The 17,127-nt window shown below is 47.9% G+C and overlaps 5 protein-coding genes across 5 annotated transcripts; 2 read left to right on the plus strand and 3 right to left on the minus strand.

Annotated features, from left to right (window-relative positions):
• Positions 1-1,933: 1,933 nt before the first annotated feature.
• H6S33_006785 (uncharacterized protein) lies at positions 1,934-2,605 on the minus strand (the record flags this gene model as incomplete). The annotated part of the gene is made up of 1 exon (XM_044838134.1): positions 1,934-2,605. One exon carries the CDS (start codon positions 2,603-2,605, stop codon positions 1,934-1,936), a length of 672 nt encoding a protein of 223 aa, XP_044689603.1.
• Positions 2,606-4,081: 1,476 nt separating this feature from the next.
• H6S33_006786 (uncharacterized protein) lies at positions 4,082-5,811 on the plus strand (the record flags this gene model as incomplete). The annotated part of the gene is made up of 3 exons (XM_044838135.1): positions 4,082-4,667; positions 4,731-4,845; positions 4,941-5,811. The coding sequence occupies 3 exons, from the start codon at positions 4,082-4,084 to the stop codon at positions 5,809-5,811; spliced, it is 1,572 nt and encodes a 523-aa protein (XP_044689604.1).
• Positions 5,812-7,676: 1,865 nt separating this feature from the next.
• On the plus strand, positions 7,677-10,446 carry H6S33_006787 (uncharacterized protein; the record flags this gene model as incomplete). The annotated part of the gene is made up of 4 exons (XM_044838136.1): positions 7,677-8,446; positions 8,508-9,416; positions 9,483-10,254; positions 10,309-10,446. 4 exons carry the CDS (start codon positions 7,677-7,679, stop codon positions 10,444-10,446), a joined length of 2,589 nt encoding a protein of 862 aa, XP_044689605.1.
• A 4,249-nt stretch (positions 10,447-14,695) lies between these two features.
• H6S33_006788 (uncharacterized protein) lies at positions 14,696-15,211 on the minus strand (the record flags this gene model as incomplete). The annotated part of the gene is made up of 1 exon (XM_044838137.1): positions 14,696-15,211. One exon carries the CDS (start codon positions 15,209-15,211, stop codon positions 14,696-14,698), a length of 516 nt encoding a protein of 171 aa, XP_044689606.1.
• Positions 15,212-15,886: 675 nt separating this feature from the next.
• Positions 15,887-16,469, minus strand: H6S33_006789 (uncharacterized protein; the record flags this gene model as incomplete). The annotated part of the gene is made up of 2 exons (XM_044838138.1): positions 15,887-16,358; positions 16,435-16,469. 2 exons carry the CDS (start codon positions 16,467-16,469, stop codon positions 15,887-15,889), a joined length of 507 nt encoding a protein of 168 aa, XP_044689607.1.
• Positions 16,470-17,127: the final 658 nt, after the last annotated feature.

Below are 17,127 nucleotides of genomic sequence, written 5' to 3' on the forward strand. Positions count from 1 at the left end.
ATTCTTATTATCATGACAAGCACTAACTAGGGTTAGGGGTAGGCCCCCGCATAGAGCCCTGCACTGTAACCCCGGAGGCCAGTTGTGAGAAGACCGGTTGACATCTGTTACATACATATAGCTCTCGCTTCATTCAGCACGTAACGTTCTTACAGCTAAAGGATGTCTTAAGACTCATGGAAGGTCGGAATCGAAGGCCAGAAGCATCTATCCTCATACGTTACATCTTGATGTGACATTTGAGGAAAGGGATACCCTTTAAAAACTACATACATGTAGCATTCTTTCTCTCGAATTGTATGCTTTGCATTTTACACCGCAGCCCAGACACAGCCTATCAAGCTGAGTTATGTACTGTGTCGACCTCTGTGCGTGTACAGCCCGCATTCATAAAAACAGTACAATACGAGCTCCCAATCACGCCATCGTCCACCCCGCAGACCCTACATGCCCCAGACCCTGCACGCCCCACGAACTCATCACACCGGGCGAAAGCTATGCTCGGGCATAACTGCCGGGCCTTGGCATGGTCGGGTGGAGCGGACCAGGTGCAGATGGCTACAATCCATTTCGGGACTTGAGGCGACCTCAAGTAGTGCCTGTCTCATGCTAGGTCTGCATAGCGCCGCTGCTGCATAATGCAGGTGCTGTGGCTTGTATCCCCGATTGTGAACGAGGTGCGTCATGGAGGATCACTCGGTTATCTCTACGGATCTAATTTTTGATACTACCCTGCCACAGTCAGGTAAGTAGTTTAAAAACAGGGTATATCAATGGGGATATAGCTGATACAGAGTAGATGGGTGAGTTCTGATGGAAATTTGTGGAATAGCGAAGATTACGTTGAAATCCTCGTCTGAGTCTTGTTACTGCCCAGGGTTGATCTGATCACACAAACACTCGTATCGAAATGCGACCCAGAAATCAGTTGGGACTCAAAATTGCCTGGTTGGTGTCATACCAATGAGCACTTGTGCTTCCTTGAGGGTTGGAGGGCATCACTGACGGTGACGGTGGTGGTGACTATGGCAGTAATGTGCTACCAGGCATTACATGAATCAATTATCTCATGCCCTCCGCTCAAGAGAAAGTAAGTTTGGAAGAAACAAGTGGTATGTGGTATTATGTGTTTTACTCACTGTGGGAAGCGATCTTGGCGTGAAGAGGAGGTTCCGGCGACGAGGACACTAGCTAACCTAGGCGGGTCCGGGTGGAAGAGCAACTCTGCAGTACTGCTACATACCGGCCACAATATAGGTTGACTTATCTTATCAATACTATCTACTCTATACCTTACCCTTGACATATTGCTCTGCTGATATACATTCAAGTAAATCCGTGTAGTGCTCCGGGCGGAGGACAGTCTACTAAAACAACAATTTTGGCAGATTTCTTGATTCTTGAGATAGATCTACCCCCCGCGCCCAGAATAAGCACTCACCAACTCATATGTGAAGTTCTCTTTTCATAAAGTGTAAGGTGTTTTGGATAAGAGCGCATGAACGGTCTTGTCTTTTTAACTTCTGTCAAGGGCTCTCCGCTTGTGGATGCGTCTACTTCATAGAATCTCACTCGCATATTTATACCAGTCTAGTCTGGAGTTACTCTCATAACCTTTAATTCTCTACGTGCCGCTCACGTATTTAATCTCTCTCAGCCTGGGACGTATCAACCAGCTAACTCCCATTTGTGTATTGGATTTGCGTCAGCCCAGTGGATCCCCGAGGCTTGCCAGATGGGATTTTGGGGGCCGATTTCTTTACGATCACTGGGACTAAGACCTGCTATAAAAATAAGCATGGCAGTAAAGATTCAAAGCAAAGTTAGATTTTTATCTATCCCGTTGCCTACCTCCCCCAGGGAGTGGGTATTAGTCTTGTTAAGAGTATTAAAAAAAAGAGAAAAAACCAGCGTCTTCCCTCCACCCAACCGCTTATACAGCCCTCCCCCTCCCAATCCCCGCCCCCCTCGTCGTCCTCGATGCCGGCACCCCCCTCGCCATCGGCGGCGGCGCCGCAATCCTCGACCCACCCCTCGAAGACCCCGCGGCCGATCCCGTAGTCCTCACCGCCCTCCTCAACCCTCTCGTACCTCTCGTCGGCGTTGGCTTCTTCTCCGCCGCATTTCTCCTCGCCTCCGCTTCCGCGGCGGCCCTCTCACGCTCCGCTATCCTCCCGCGCTCGGCCTCCCTACGGCGCTCCGCTTCCTGCGCCTTATTCGCCGTCTCCGCCTCGATGTCGTCGAGGTCCTGCGTCGCGCCCTGCCAATGACCCGAGAGGAGGAGGCGCTGCGTGTGCTCTGTTTGCGAGAGGATGCGGATCCACAGGTCGAGGAGTGTGTTTGCGTTTGCGACTGTTTGCGAGACGGTCTGTAGCACGGCGGCTTGGTTAGCTTTTTCGCCAATCTGCCTCTGGGAGCTGGAAGCTGGGAGCTGGGGACGGACCTCCATGTTGTCTTTGGCCTTGTCAAGGGATGCGACGACGCCCTCGATTACGCTGTTGATCTTGCGGACGCCCGCGAGTTCGGCGCGGAGGGCGTCGTCGCGGGAAATTGTGTCGACGCGGGGAGCATCGGTGGGGCGGGAGCTGTCTTCTTCGGCGGACATGGTGGGATTGGGGGTATTGGATGGGGGAGGTGGTGGGGTGCTGGGGAGGTTGCTTGGGGTGGAGGGGCGGGCTTGGCGAGGCTTGGCTTTAGCTCTATCTATGCGCATATGGGGAATCAACGGCTGAGCAGATATGAAGATTGAAGCATTGGGTGATGAAGCTTGGGTTGATGGTACGAGTGATCTCCTATGAGGAACTACTGTGATCTGTGTTGTCTTGATTAGCGGTAAAGCTATGAAACGCCCCTCAAGCATTCTACATGTTTCGGTCATGGCTTCTCAACAACAACCGAGTGATACATGGTGACGCATCTACTCATTTTATTTCTCTAAATGACGAAGAAAAGGAATGTTGTTGAGGAATCCGGTCATTTAGAACCCCCAAACACACTATGCTGAGCCGGAATGCACCTCAAATCAAAAGCGGGTGTTTGGCATGTGAAAATCTTCTGCAGCTGGATTTACTTGAGCTCCCCTGGCTACGCTCTCCTAGCTTCACTTACCTACATGTAGTATTTAGGTCAAAACGGACGGAAGTCGGGTGAAATTGACTATTGGAATAGGGATATCGAGAGCCTGATAGAGCTGAGATCTTGGCATCCAATCCTTATATGGGTTTGCGCAATCGCTCACAGAAACGATTCAATTGAATTTGAGGCCTCTTTGGTCAAACCAGTTCAAATAATTCCTAGATACGTACTAGAACGTACAATGGCTGCTTCGGGTACAGTTGAGTGGGGGGCATTTATCTACTTAGGAATCAGTTGTCTCGTTGCCAGCGGGGGTTTCTTTTTGGTCGTGGTTGTATCCTCTAGCTTAGCGATGTATATTTCCACACCGCAATAAACATAGGTGGCACGAGACTAGGTAGGAATTTATCTTGACATAGGTATTGCAATTAAGAATATAATTTACCAGGAGCGAGATATCTTCTTCATTTCCAGTATTTTTAATTCCCGGTTCTGCATAAGAGAGCCGATATCCCCCCTGCACTCCGTTTGGCTGTTGTTCAACTGCAGGAGAGCGTAGCAACAAGTTGCCAACAACAACAGAGAACCCTGCCATGCCCACTCCCACTACTTTACACTCGCTTCATCCAGCCAACCAACACTTTGCTTGTTTCTCACCACACCCCCTCCTCTCCTCACCCTCTCTCTGGAAGAAATCCTCCTAGAGTGTGCTCATTTGCTTCTACATCAAACTCCCTGTACCTCCTCATAAAATCTATCTACTTGCTCGATCGATTGCACATCGTCGCTCCTTTTTTTATCATCTTTTTTTTTGCTGCAACGTATTTTTTTTTTTTTTTTTTTCAATTTACGCGTGTAATCCAATTGGCTTTCTCCGCGCGACCTAGTGCCTGTGTTTACGGCCCTACCATCACTCAGGGGATTCGCGTCTCCGTCGTTCCCCTCAACTAAACACCACAACAAACCCACCTCTCAACAAGCCCACAGACAGACCACAATCTCCACAATGAACACTCCACCCCGCACACGCACCTCGCGAGCTGACCGTGTCCCCCCAACCCCGCTCCACGGCGCTCGGTTCGATTCCCCACCTCCGACTTCCAGAAAGCAGAAGGGCAAGGGCAAAGCCGGATCCTCAGCATCGTCATCCACATACTCCACAGCTACACTTTCACCACCCCCTTCATCTCCTCTGGGCCCAGATGACTCCGCATTGCCGTTCGAGCCAACACGTAAATCCCGCAAGAGGCGGGCATCCGTGTTCGATGATGTCGTTGACAAGCCGGTAGAAGTTGAGAGTGAGGGATGGAAGGAATTGGAAAAGATGTTCGGGAAGGACTTTGGGAGGGGCCCTACAGCTGTTCCTAGTGGCGTTGGGCTCCCTACGCCGTCAAAGACTCCTGCCAGGAAAAGAAAGCACTTCTCAATCGATTCAGTTGCTGGCTCTTCAAGGAGGCTATTTGGATCAAAGAGCTTCACACCAGCTCCCACTGTCTCTACCTCGAAGGAGGATATCTTTGGCACCACCATGAAGACAGGCAGTAAGAAGCGTGCCGGAAGGTTGGATTTGACGGGAGAGGGCGAAGATAATGGTAGCCCCATCAGTATCTTTACCGATAACAACGCCAGAATCCCTAAATATGATCCATGTCCAGAGAATCCGTTTGTCTCCCAGAAGGATAGCAAGAAGAAGAAGGAAAAGAAGACTGTCAAGGAGGTTGACACACTAGGCGAGGATGGCAGAAGGGAGGACGGAATGGTCTATATTTTGTGAGTTTTACTTTTTTCTTGCCTTTTTTTTCCAACTTTTTGATGTTGCTCATCTTTTGATTTTTCAAATTCCTAATAATTGTAATTTTATATAGCCGTGGAAAGAAGATGTTCCGCAAATTCACCGACATGGATGACCCTGACGAACCACTTCCTAAGGCTGCTTCCCCGACTCTTGAGAATTCTGTCGGAGAGGAGGAAGAAGAAGAAGAACAGGAAGAGGAGGATGAGGAAGCGGTGGTAGAGGAGGCGAGTGAGAAGGAGGAAGAGAAGGAGGGGGAGGAGGAGGTAAAAGCCAAAGTCAAGCTTAACCTGGAGCTCGTGGGACAACCTGGTGGAGATAAAGCGGAAGGAGACGAATTAGAGGAGGAGAAGGAAGAGGAGGAGGAGGAGGAGGAGGAGGACCTCGAAGAGTTCGAACTGGAGGAGCAGGAAGAAGAGGACGAATTCGAGGAAGAGGAAGATGAGGAAATCAACGCCATTTTGCGCAAGCGTTCCTCAATCCGTCCTCGCCTCCTTTTCCCCTCCAAGGACGTCGAAGAATCTGAAGACGACGAGGAGGAAGAGGACGAAGAGGAGGAGGAGGAGGCCGAGACCGATGTCGAGGACGTTTTTGCGGCCATTACTGCCGAGATCATCGAGAAGAAGAAGGGCAAAGATGATATCTTCTCCAGGAGCACCATTTCTCGTCTAACACCAGAATCCGATGACGATTTTTCATCAGGCAGTAAGAAGAGCGGCGCCAAACTCGATGACAGCGTTTTTGGCTCTCATGGAGATATCCCAAAGAGCACCCGCAAGAGGTCATCTCTCTTTGATAAGCCAATAAAGAGACCTGGCAAGGGGTTGTTTGAGGATCTTTCGGAGGGAGCAGCAGTTGGAGAGAAGCGTAGCAGGAATGATGCTTTTGCTGGAACCTTGAGTCCTCCTAGGACGAGCAAGAAATCAAAGGGTCCCATTGCCTAAGGGGTTTTGACGGGGGATAGATACAATAGATTGTATTGCTTTTGGCTCTGCTGATCATTGGCCCTTGAGATATCAGTGGTCATTACATGTAGTAACACTAGCATCTTTCTGTCTCTCCGAGTGTGCTTTTTTTGTTAAAGGTCGAAATATCATTCGACAGTTTTCAGATTGTTCTTTTCTTACTACTAAGCGGCAAAGGCTTGCCTCATCATTCTCCTTTTCTTTCTGGCTTTCCTTTTCCTTTTCTTATACACTGGCGGTTTTGTACGATCAACTTTTATTACTTCTCAACTTTTGTTTCCTTACCTCTCTTCTTTTTTCGTTTTCATGAAGCATATTTTTTAGTGTCTCCTTTTTTCCTCCCGGCTTTTAAAAGAATGCCATGGTTTTTTTCTTTTTATTATTATCGGCAGCCAATCTGCCTGGGTTCTGTAGGGAAGTGAATAGTCGGGATTGTCTTTCAGGAACCCGGAGGGTTCAGAAGCATGTGATTTGATCTTCCCAAGTAAGTAGCAGTTGTTTTATGTTATGTAGGTTGTTTTACGGAGAATATCATTCAAGAAAGACCATTGGGATAAAGGCTTGGGATGCGATGATAATAGTTATGTGTAGTGATGTGACGATGATTGTTTGTATATTTTGGGCTTTGGAGCTTTGGGGTTTTTGATACGGTATGTCACTCGGAAGTGATATTTTTGAAGGCATGGAGCGTCCTAGATGAAATGCGGGGTGATAATGATAAGGTTTAAGGCGTAAATGCTTGTATGGTTCAGATGCCTTTGTGATACCTATTGGACCACCTATCACGTTGTAAGCTGAAGTTACATGGACACTTAAGCTGTCCTAGCCTGAAGCCATCAAAACATCTTTATCTGATAGGTATTAGAGTTTAACTATAATCTAGATTCCTACCTCCGTTAACTGAACTGTAATGCTCCGCTCCAAGGTCTAATAGTTGTTCTCCTGCCGTGGTGACTTTTCATCTGCGGTGGTGACTTCATGTTTACCCAGCCAAGACTCACCATGGCGAGAATTGGATTGTTTCGAGCTCGAGGAGATTGCACGATCCTCCTGCGCGAAATCGGCCAGGCACATGAAAAACTGTACCACATGGACATCTGACAGGTACTCCACATGTAGTTAGAGTAGATCTCCGGATCAAAGGTAGCTCAAACTTCTTCACCTCCCTTCCTCTTCACATCCCCTTAGTTAGGCCGGTCTGTGGTTCTCTCCAAATATTTATAAAACTTAACTTGAAGTAAAGCTTGGTTTCGTGCTTCTTGCATGTTGTGTTCCAGGACCAGTAGGTCATTGATAGGTTGCTTTTGAAAGTTGTTCGGGCCGTTGCAGGGGATATTTCGTCCCAAGACTTCGGTAACCTAAGGACAGTCGAGTACGCGTTGTCCATATTTGGCAGATGTGCTTCGCCCCCCAGGCATTAAGCAATCAGCACGAACATCTTCATCATCCATCCCCTCCACCACCATCGCCATCTCCTGTATCAGTCTACTGTTGATCTGGCTTGTAACCGTGCCACAATCACAATAAACACCCTTTTGTCCCCTCGTTCAGTTTCCCATTCTTCCAACCCGCATCTCTCTCTCGGATCCTTATCAACTTCCTGCCGGATCAATTTACACACTGGATGGGTTGTCTGTGACACGCCCCCAGCGGTTTTCATTCTCTACAAAGCCCCACCCCCCCTCCCCTTTCCTTTCTCTTGTTTATAGGTTTCTCTCACTTTCGTTGCCGTAATCCTTTCGTTACTACGTTCACATAGCTGCTTTTTCGGCCACTGCACATACCGCCCAGCACACAACAGCTTTAAGTTACCCCTAACACCCCCCGCGGGGACCACCTGCCCGATGAGCGACGAGAAGCGTTCTATGCTAGCTCTCGATCCTCCGATCCCGACCTACGAAGAGACTATCGCTTCCCGTGCACCAAGCGATGTCGGCGAACACGCAGAGACCTCGCAATTGCTTGGAGACCGGAGGAGTGGTACTCGAGGCTATCGACAACCCACTGTTGAGAGTGAACGGAGCTCCTTGGAAAGCTCTTTCTTAGATGATTTTGCGTCTAGCCGGGGGTCCGGGGATGGTCTGGAACCGGAGATAGAGCAAATGGGGATTTTAGATCCGGGCGAAGATGAGCACGGTAATGATCGGAGTAGGAGGAGGCCTGGGAGGTTACGACAGAATATAAGCAAGCGCATATCCTCGATAACAATGTCGTTGTCATCGATAAGCTTACCGGATTCTTGGAAGGTGAATCCGTTTAAAAAATGCTTCCCGCGGTTTTCAATACCTGAGGTCCCTTGCTTCAGTGCTGGGCTGATACCGGTGTATCGATTCTTGGGTGTTGTGGTAGTCTTGATAGTGGTATATACACTACTTGCAACAGATGCCATCAGCATGAACGGCCCGGGAAATCCCGCGAATGGGTTGATTAGCTTTGACCCGGAGATAGTAAAGCAGTATGTGAAGGACACATTGGACAAGGACAAAATATCACATTACCTGGAGTATTTGACCAGTTTTGATCATGTTGCCGGCACACGGGGAGACCTCGTGCTAGCAAAATGGGTGGAAAAGGAGTTTAGGAGCTTTGGACTAGAAAGTGTTGAATTAATAGAGTATAGAACCCTAACCTTATTTTCTAGAGTACATTGCGCATTAATCTAATGACTGCTTCAGATATTTTGCCTACGTTAATTATCCAAAACCCGGAGGGCGAAAAGTTGCGATAATAGACCCCCCATGGGAAGCAGTTCTGGAGGAACCAAAAACTGAAGGAAAAGAAAACACACTTGTTTTTCACAGTCACTCGAAATCAGGCAGTGCGACAGGTCCGCTAATATACGCCAATTATGGGTCACGAGAAGACTTCTTCGAATTGGAAAAGAAGGGTATCGACTTAAAAGGCGCCATTGTCCTGGTTAGAAATGGTGGAACACAGCCAGATAGATCCCTCAAGGTCAAGGCTGCCCAGGACAAGGGTGCAGCTGGATGTATTATATTTTCGGATCCTAAAACGGAAGGATGGGATCTACCCGGGGATGCGGTACAGAGAGGCGGTGTTGGTCTGTCGAACTGGCTTGTCGGAGATGTGTTAACACCGGGGTATGCTGCGGAAGAGGATTCTGTGAGGATCAAGAAGGAAGATAGTCCTGGACTTCTGGAGATTCCTTCGTTACCATTATCATGGAATGATGCACAACATTTGCTCAAGTCACTCAAAGGCCATGGAAAGAAGGTTGAGGGGTCTTGGGAGGCTGGTAATAATTTCAACGAGGAAATCTGGACAGGTGCTATGGATTCCTCGCCGAAAGTTCAACTCGACAATCTTCAAAACGAGGAGGAGAAGCAACCAGTGTTCAATGTTCTAGGGTTGATCAAAGGTTATGATGACTACAAGAAAAGAATCACTATTGGAAATCACAGAGACGCTTGGTGTTTTGGCGCCAGTGATCCAAATTCCGGAACTGCTATCATGCTGGAGGTTGCTAGGATTTTTGGACAAATGGTGGAAGTGGGGTGGAAGCCTAGTAGAAGTATTATCTTTGCAAGCTGGGATGCCAAGGAGTATAATCTCATTGGCTCAACGTAAGTTTAAACATATACTCCTCCCAATTCTCAATTGCTTAGAGATATTGATGTCGCGATCTACAGCGAGTACGTTGAGGATAATATTGAGTCTTTACGCCTTCATGGAATGGCGTACGTCAATCTTGATACAGCCATAGCTGGAACCAAATTTTCGGCATCTGGTTCACCACTCTTACAAACCGCACTCATGAATTCTTTGGAAATGGTGGATGATCCCCAGACCAGCGAATCGCTGAGGAAGCTTTGGGGCGATAAATTTCTCCCTGGGCTAGGTTCCGGGGGTGACTGGGTAGCATGGCAAGATTACGCGGGAGTTTCTTCAATTGACCTAGGTTTTACTGGAGGAGGGTTCCCGCACCATAGTTGTTACGATAGCTATGAATGGATGAAAACTCGTGGCGACCCAGACTTCAACTATCATAAAGCCATGGCTCAAGTTCTTGCAATGCTCATCCTTGAGCTTGCAGACACTCCGCAATTACCATTCAACATGACAAATTATGCCGTTGCCCTCGACCGCTATACCCAGGACCTTGAAGGATTCATCGATAAGAAGGCGAAAGCCTCGCCATCTCAAGACTCTCACGTTGATTTAAGTAAACTGAGAGAAGCGATTACAACAGCTCATTCGAGACTTTATGAATTTGATACTAAGCACGAACCGTGGATGGATCAAATGGGAACAGTCATGGGGGGTCTAGATAATTATGGGACTATTCATCGGAATAGTCGAAATGCAAGGATGAGCAATTTTGAGGAGCATCTCCTAGATCTGGATGACGGTGGTGGACTACCCGGCAGACCGTGGTTCAAACATGTAGTCTTTTCGCCAGAGGTACGTTTGAATGCAGTGATACCACACAAAAGAGGTACTAACTTGTATTAATAGGCATGGGGTGGGGCAGAACCTGGCTACTTCCCTGGTATCCGAGATGCTGTGGATAAGGGTCATTGGAAGCTGGCACAGGAGCAGGTCGAAATAATAGCGAAACGAATTGATCGGGCTAGCTGGAAGCTTCTTAATTGAGGGGCTAGATCATGGCATTAGCGCATTTTATTTTATTTTATTTTATTTACCTCTCGTGGTCCTAGTGTAGGGTACGATCTTGAGGAACTTTTCTTTACCTTTTATATCGCATGGGTGGGGCTGGCTATGTATGCCATCTATATACCCTTTTCTTACCCCCTCTACCTCCCCATTGTTTGCTTTTTTTATCTCTTTCAGGAGTTTGTTTGGCATCTTTTCTATTTTACCTACCTCTTTCGTGGCTATCTTACTATTGTTGAAACATAGATGTCCGAGGACTTGCCCGAGGGTGTGTTCTAGCTAATTCCTACCGAAAACTTGTTCGATGGTAGTGAGACAGGACTGGTTGTACGGATAACTATTGCGTCTCGGTATGGGTAGACATGCGGAGATAGTTTTCTTCGTGGCAAAGCAACTATGGCTGTGTCTTCTTGACTGTAATTTTTGTATATATCGGTTTTGTTTATTTCTTTGGGGAAAATGGGTAGTGGGGGTCGGTGGGGGTTGGTGGAAGGGGCTAATCATACATAAGGCATTAACATTGATGGAATTAGGTGTAATGGTATGAATCGTATCATGGGCAAAGATCTCTAGCGCCATTGATGTTTGCGGCAAAAGAATGGTATTGCTACACCTCTATTGTATGGTTTCTGGTCACTAATTTAGTGAGAGTTCCGTTTTAAGTACATATACGTACACTTTTGAGTACATGTGTATGTCGTGTAGAGAGAATGTCTAGGTCAGTAAAACAGGTACGGTAACACCACACCATATAGCTATGCTTTCAGATTCCCCGAGCAGATAAGATCTCGACCTTGATCGCTATGACCCAATTGCAATGCCGTCCGTCCCGTTTGTCCGTTTAGTGACGAAAGCCAACCAACACTTTATGGCCACAATGCGGAAGACCATACTCCTAGACACATTAATGCCCTTAAGCTCTGTCCCAAACCATAATCCAATCCCAACCCAGAGTTGTGCCCGGGAAATCATCATGGTATTCACCTCGACCGTGGTCATAGCCCAGTCCCAGTATTCATGCCAACAACTATCTATGAATCGCATTTCCCGTGCGATATCTGCTACCCACCCCGAAGTATCCACGAATTCAGCGTCCATACTCCAGCCATTTCTAGCACATGGACTAATCGCGCAGTAGAATATCTACAGACCAGCATCGAGTAGCCCTCTACCTGTAGTCAAAGTCTTATATCACCGGGCACAATTCTCAATTCTCTATGCTCTTGAGGAGAGGTCATGGGCTGACAGGATCAAAAATGGAGACTGAAGCGTCGGAATTTACGATTGTGAATACCTGTATGAAATTCCGGGTTGCAGGTTTTCGATTGCTTTGTGTTGTTTGTCCTATCGGACAGCAGATCGGGGGGGAGGAATAACGTTGCTCCCAGGCATTCCATTCAGAGAGCATGAAGATATTACGCATCACGACCAATCACTCGCAATCCACCCCGCGCGCGCCCATTCTCAAAGCCTGCACAACCCACCACCCACAACCCACCACCCTGCGTGGCCCCCAAAACCCCACACCACCCACCAAATCTTACAAACGGCGGCAAGTAGACAACCGCGAGGACAGCCAGTCTACACGCCCAAATAACGTGTTTCGCACGAAACAACCCGCCTTATCCCACAACCCCGGTACCCTGCCTGCCCTGTCTTGCCATGTCTTGCCTTGTTGTTGCGAACTTAGCCGTATGACAGCAACCCGGGATAGTCTGTTTTACATTACCGTAAGCGTAAAACAAGCGTACGAGCTTTAACTTAAAGCCTTATGTACATTCTTAAGTGCTGACTGACTACGTGTTGTGGGTAGAGTGTAGGGCCAGGGTCTGATTCTGTCACCCTAGGTTAGAATTCATAAGCGCAGATGCGGAGGGTGGGTGGTATGACTAAAGGAAACTGAGTGATTCTGTTTGTTTCTGCGTTCTAGCTATATGCTAGGCTAGGATATCGCGGGTTCTATCATTGGCAAGGCATTGAAGGGGGCAGGATGACTTCTACTAAGCCGGACGGATACGCCGTAGTGAGAAGAAGAGGCAATTGGTTGCTGTTCTTTTGCATAATCGAGACAGAAGTAAGATGTCTGCCCCCGATCGATTTTTGAGCTTTTTCCAGAATCACTGCGCCGGACATGAGATATCACTCGTTATTTACCCTTAGGTTTCCATTCTGGGCTATATATTTATCTTGGTAGGCGATTGGATGGCGATATGTGCGCTCGGCCAGGTAGGTAATATGGTGCACACAAGTGCGCATCTCGATTCTCAAGGGGAAAGATGTCGCGTGGTGCAGAAATTGATTCTTATCTTATACCTACTGACCAATATCATTATGGTGCTCAGTAGTTTGATAGATGGATATCTACGTGTGCTGCGAGAATAAACCTCCACGCCCCGTTTCAACCCCCAACAATTGGGCGAGAACCACGCAAGTCGATCGAACCACTCAGCTGCTGCACTTCATGGGAGCAGCTACGTAACATACGTAACCAAGACCGCAGCCGTCCGTGACACAGAAAGCCAGCCTCAGCTCGCACGTAACTAAGTGCACACCTGGAACCAGCCAGCCGGCCAGGTAGTCACACATCAGCTCAAAAAACCGCCATGGCCAATGATCACATCCTCCGGGAAAACGCCACGAGGGGAATACCGCGCGGGCAGGGCGCAGATCTTCATTAAAGCCCCGGGTGGTGCGCGTGCGGGACTGGCTTGGGGTTTGGGGTTGTCTGAGATGAGAATTCGAGGGTGCCGCTAGGATTGAGGGTTAGGTGTAGTAAAGTTAGTAGTTCGGGGATTTTAAGATCGATCCTAGGTTAGTTAGGGCAGATATCTAGAAGGTATATACTCGGACAGAAGTTTTAGTAATATACCCTTTTTACAGCCAAAGTAGCCATGTTTAGCTACCCAAAACAACCAACTAACCTCATCAAAAAAATTCCAACTCTTCAAGGGCAGTTGGAAATTATCTCACGACGGAGTTCAGAGAATTCTAGAATTTTGAGTCCATTCTTCAGGCGTGTGCAATCTAATTTTTACCAAAACTTCTGTACCCCGACTGTACGTAGCGTAGTGTTTGAGAAGAGATCAGGAAAGGTAAATGTAGCTAGCTATTATCGATTCAGTAGAGAACGAAGATGGAGGTGAAGTCATCCCGTAGAGCACGTACAGTACGTACTCTACTGCTCTGCTTCGTAACGCGGCCGGTGCCAAGCTATGTAGCTCCGAGAGCGGAGAAAAGGTTGAAACGCAGCGTAAACTTAGCCTAACGTCGTCGTCGGCAGTAAACATCCAGAAGCAAAAAGAAAAGAAAAAAACCTCCCGCGTTTCCAGGACCAGGCGCCGTATTTCGGAAGACAGCTCTTGCTCCGAAGGAAAGCTAATCCTGCCATCTAGAGTACACTCTGCAGGCAGTTGTGTAGCTAAATTCACCGACTATCACTACGACTAATGTCTCTCTATTTCTGCGAGGGGGATATGTATGTATAGTACTAGGACAGAAGTTTTGGCGATTTTTTCAATCGCCTCGTTGGCAACCACAGGCGATCCCTCAACCACCTGTTGTGTAATCACGAATAGGCCTCAGAACCACTTCAAATTTTACGAGTGAATAGTTTATATCTATATTGTAAATTCGATTTAATTACATCCATGTCATCTGAACTCCTTGCCATCTAATACTTTGTATACCATCCTTCTGCCTCTATAAGAGCCTCTACTCGATCCACCATTGATTTTGTCAAATTCTCAAGGAAATCCTGTTCTATTCCTTCCCACATACATGGAAGAACTTCAGCAAGCCTTGCTCTAACTGCTTCTGGACCTCCTCTAGTATTTGCAAGGTTTGGGTAGGATGTGTGAAGCCTATCCTTAAGGCGTTTCCAGACATGCTGGATAGGGTTCATATCAGGTGAATAAGGAGGCCAGTCTTCCAACTTGATATCATTTGCCGTCAACCAAATCATAGGAGAGTATGCCTTATGTACCGGAGCATTATCCTGCATGAATGTTGCATCGCCCAGTGTGTCTTGTACTCGTTCATAGACCGGTTTCATGCAGGTGTCGAGGAGGCGAGTATAGACAAACTGATCTATAGATTTGACGACAATAGGAACAAAGGTACCACAATTCCTCTCCCAAAAACAGCCTCAAACCATCAGTTTTACCACCCCACTCTTTTGTTTGGGGTTAATACAGTCATTTTTCCATTTTTCCCACCAAGAACGAAATACCTATATTTGACCGCCATGTCGGCATTTTTCTACCGAGCATTCATCACTCCAGATGACCTTCTCCCAGTCCCCTACCGTCCAATGCCTATGTGCAAGGGCCCAAGCAAGTCTACTAGCAGCATGTTCAGGTTTTAAAAGAGATCTGGCTGCGGCTTTCCACTTGCGAATACCTCTTTTCTGGAGGTAGCGTTTTACGGTCCTAGTTGAGACCTCAGGTGCTAGATTGTCCCATAATTGGCGAACAGACTGGGTTCTGTTTTCTTTTGCATCAGTAAAAACCCGATTTCGGGTCCTAAGATTCATCTTAAGAGGTCTTCCAGGTGCAGGTAAATTTCTCGTAGAGTTGCGAGCTTGGTAATGACGGATAAAATTTCGTACCGTACTCTCTGAGCGGGGGTGTGTCAAGCGAGGGAGGATTTTGGCTACGTGACCAAACTCCTGCCAAAGAGCAACTATTTGGCCTTTTTCAAAGTCAGGTAGGCGACCCTGTCCTTCAGTTCTGTCTTCGTCCGGCATCTCTGTATTGAGCTGTGGTGATTTGAAGTGGGGTCGAAGTTGTGAAAAGTTGGGGTTTGCGGGCATGTTTCATCTACGGGCTTGCTGCTAGCAGGGCGGGCGGGGCAGGGCGGCGTTTGCCGATATGTTGAGCTTATTTGCTCTGTACCGTGGTACCTGGCAGGGTGGAGATAAGTACTCTACTCTAGATAGAGTAGTATGGAGTAGGAGCCTGCTGTGAATCTGTAGACGGGGGCTACTTGTAGTACTCACGGTAACTGCCTTAGTCGTTAAGTTAAATAAGTAAAGTAAATGTACTCTACGGTGCATAGGCTGTTTATGTGAAATTGATCATTGCATGCAGAGGCTAATAATCGATGGACGGAGATCCCCGTACTATGGAGAGCGCAACAGACAGGGCAGGGAACCGGGTACCAGAACGAGATTTGACATTCGCTCTCACCCGAGATTGCGTTGACAGCTTTTTTATTATTATTGTTACTCGTATGGAGAAATCGGTTTTTAGATTGAGATCGTTGCCCACTTCAATTCATCAACACTCAAAAACCCAGTCGCGAAAATCCCCAGCTGCTGGTAAATAAACCATAATGAATTGCGGGACGAGCAAAAAAAAAAAAAAAGGACAGTATTAACTAAAGCCTACAGCTAGCTAGACGCAGCAATTTCAATTCCTCTCTACTCATCCTTGGCCTCCTCGGCCTCCTTGCTACCCTCCTCTACCAGCTTCCCCACAAGCAGGTACTTGCCCTCGAAATGGCTCGCCCACCCGGCCAAGCTCTCCTTCTCCTCATCCGTCAAGTCCTCAAGCTTATCAATCGGTTTATCCAGCGGCGTCAGCACATCCTCATCGAAGCTATTCTTCGCCAACCCTCGTGACGCATCGCGCCCCGCAAAGTTCGAGTACGGCCCGCCGGGGCCATAGAACGACTTTCCGGCCGTGACGTCAAAGACACGACCCTCGACCGCTAGGTAGACGCTCGGCGACTCCGTCCCGTTGTAGGGGCTGAGCGTCTTTGGCGTGAAGGTGCGGAAGACCCGTGGGGCGTCGTGTTTGATGTTTGAGGGCGGCGCGGGGCGGAGGCGGCTGTAGATTATGTAGACGGCCAGGGAGAGGAGGATCAGGTTCACGGGAGTGAAGATTGACAGCCTGGTTCGGTCGCCGCCGAGGTGTTAGTAATGTGGAGCTTCTTGGAGACGGGGGAGAACCTGGGATGGAGACGGACGCTTGTGCCTCTACGGCGGTGGGTTGGTGCGGCATGGTAATGGGTATTTATTTATTTTACTGGCTCAATTCTGTTCTCGGTAAGTGGACGGGATGGTAATAGAGTGGATCCGAAGAGGTGAGAAAGTTGTTGTGGTGGTGGTGGTGGTTGAGGAGGCACTGATGATGGAAGATGAGTTGAGGTTGATTCCGGTGACGTTTATTGGATTACCTAGACCGTAGGTGACAGGTGTTCTGGTTCTGGTTGCTACGCTCTCGGAACGGAGTCAAATGTCTAGAGTTTGTCATCCTAGAACACTTTGTGCCAGGGACGGTGCAATACTAATTGCTAGCGTACCCGAGATCACTGGTAGGGGAATGAATAACGGTGCATGCTACAAGAGAAGAGCTTTGATACAGTGCTCTATAGACATGCATCCAATGCCACAGTGCTTTGCACTTTGCTGCAAATTATAATTATAATTACATTGCATTAATTAACGAGAATTATTAGATGTCTCGGTATCGGTTTGGTCCCTGCCTGTGCAGCAGCACTCTATCACCCGAGTTGAACATCGCCAGTGCCAGAGTGGATCCATCCAGCCAGCAACCGGCAAGTGTTCTTCAGCCCAGCATTGCATGTCAATGATAGTTATTATTGCCCTGAAACGGCTTCGCTTGGCACCAGTTATGTGCTTTGGGGAATAAATAGAGA

The sequence above is a fragment of the Morchella sextelata genome (assembly GCF_020137385.1).
Source record: "Morchella sextelata strain SCLS chromosome Unknown scls_21, whole genome shotgun sequence".
Lineage (NCBI taxonomy): Eukaryota > Fungi > Ascomycota > Pezizomycetes > Pezizales > Morchellaceae > Morchella > Morchella sextelata.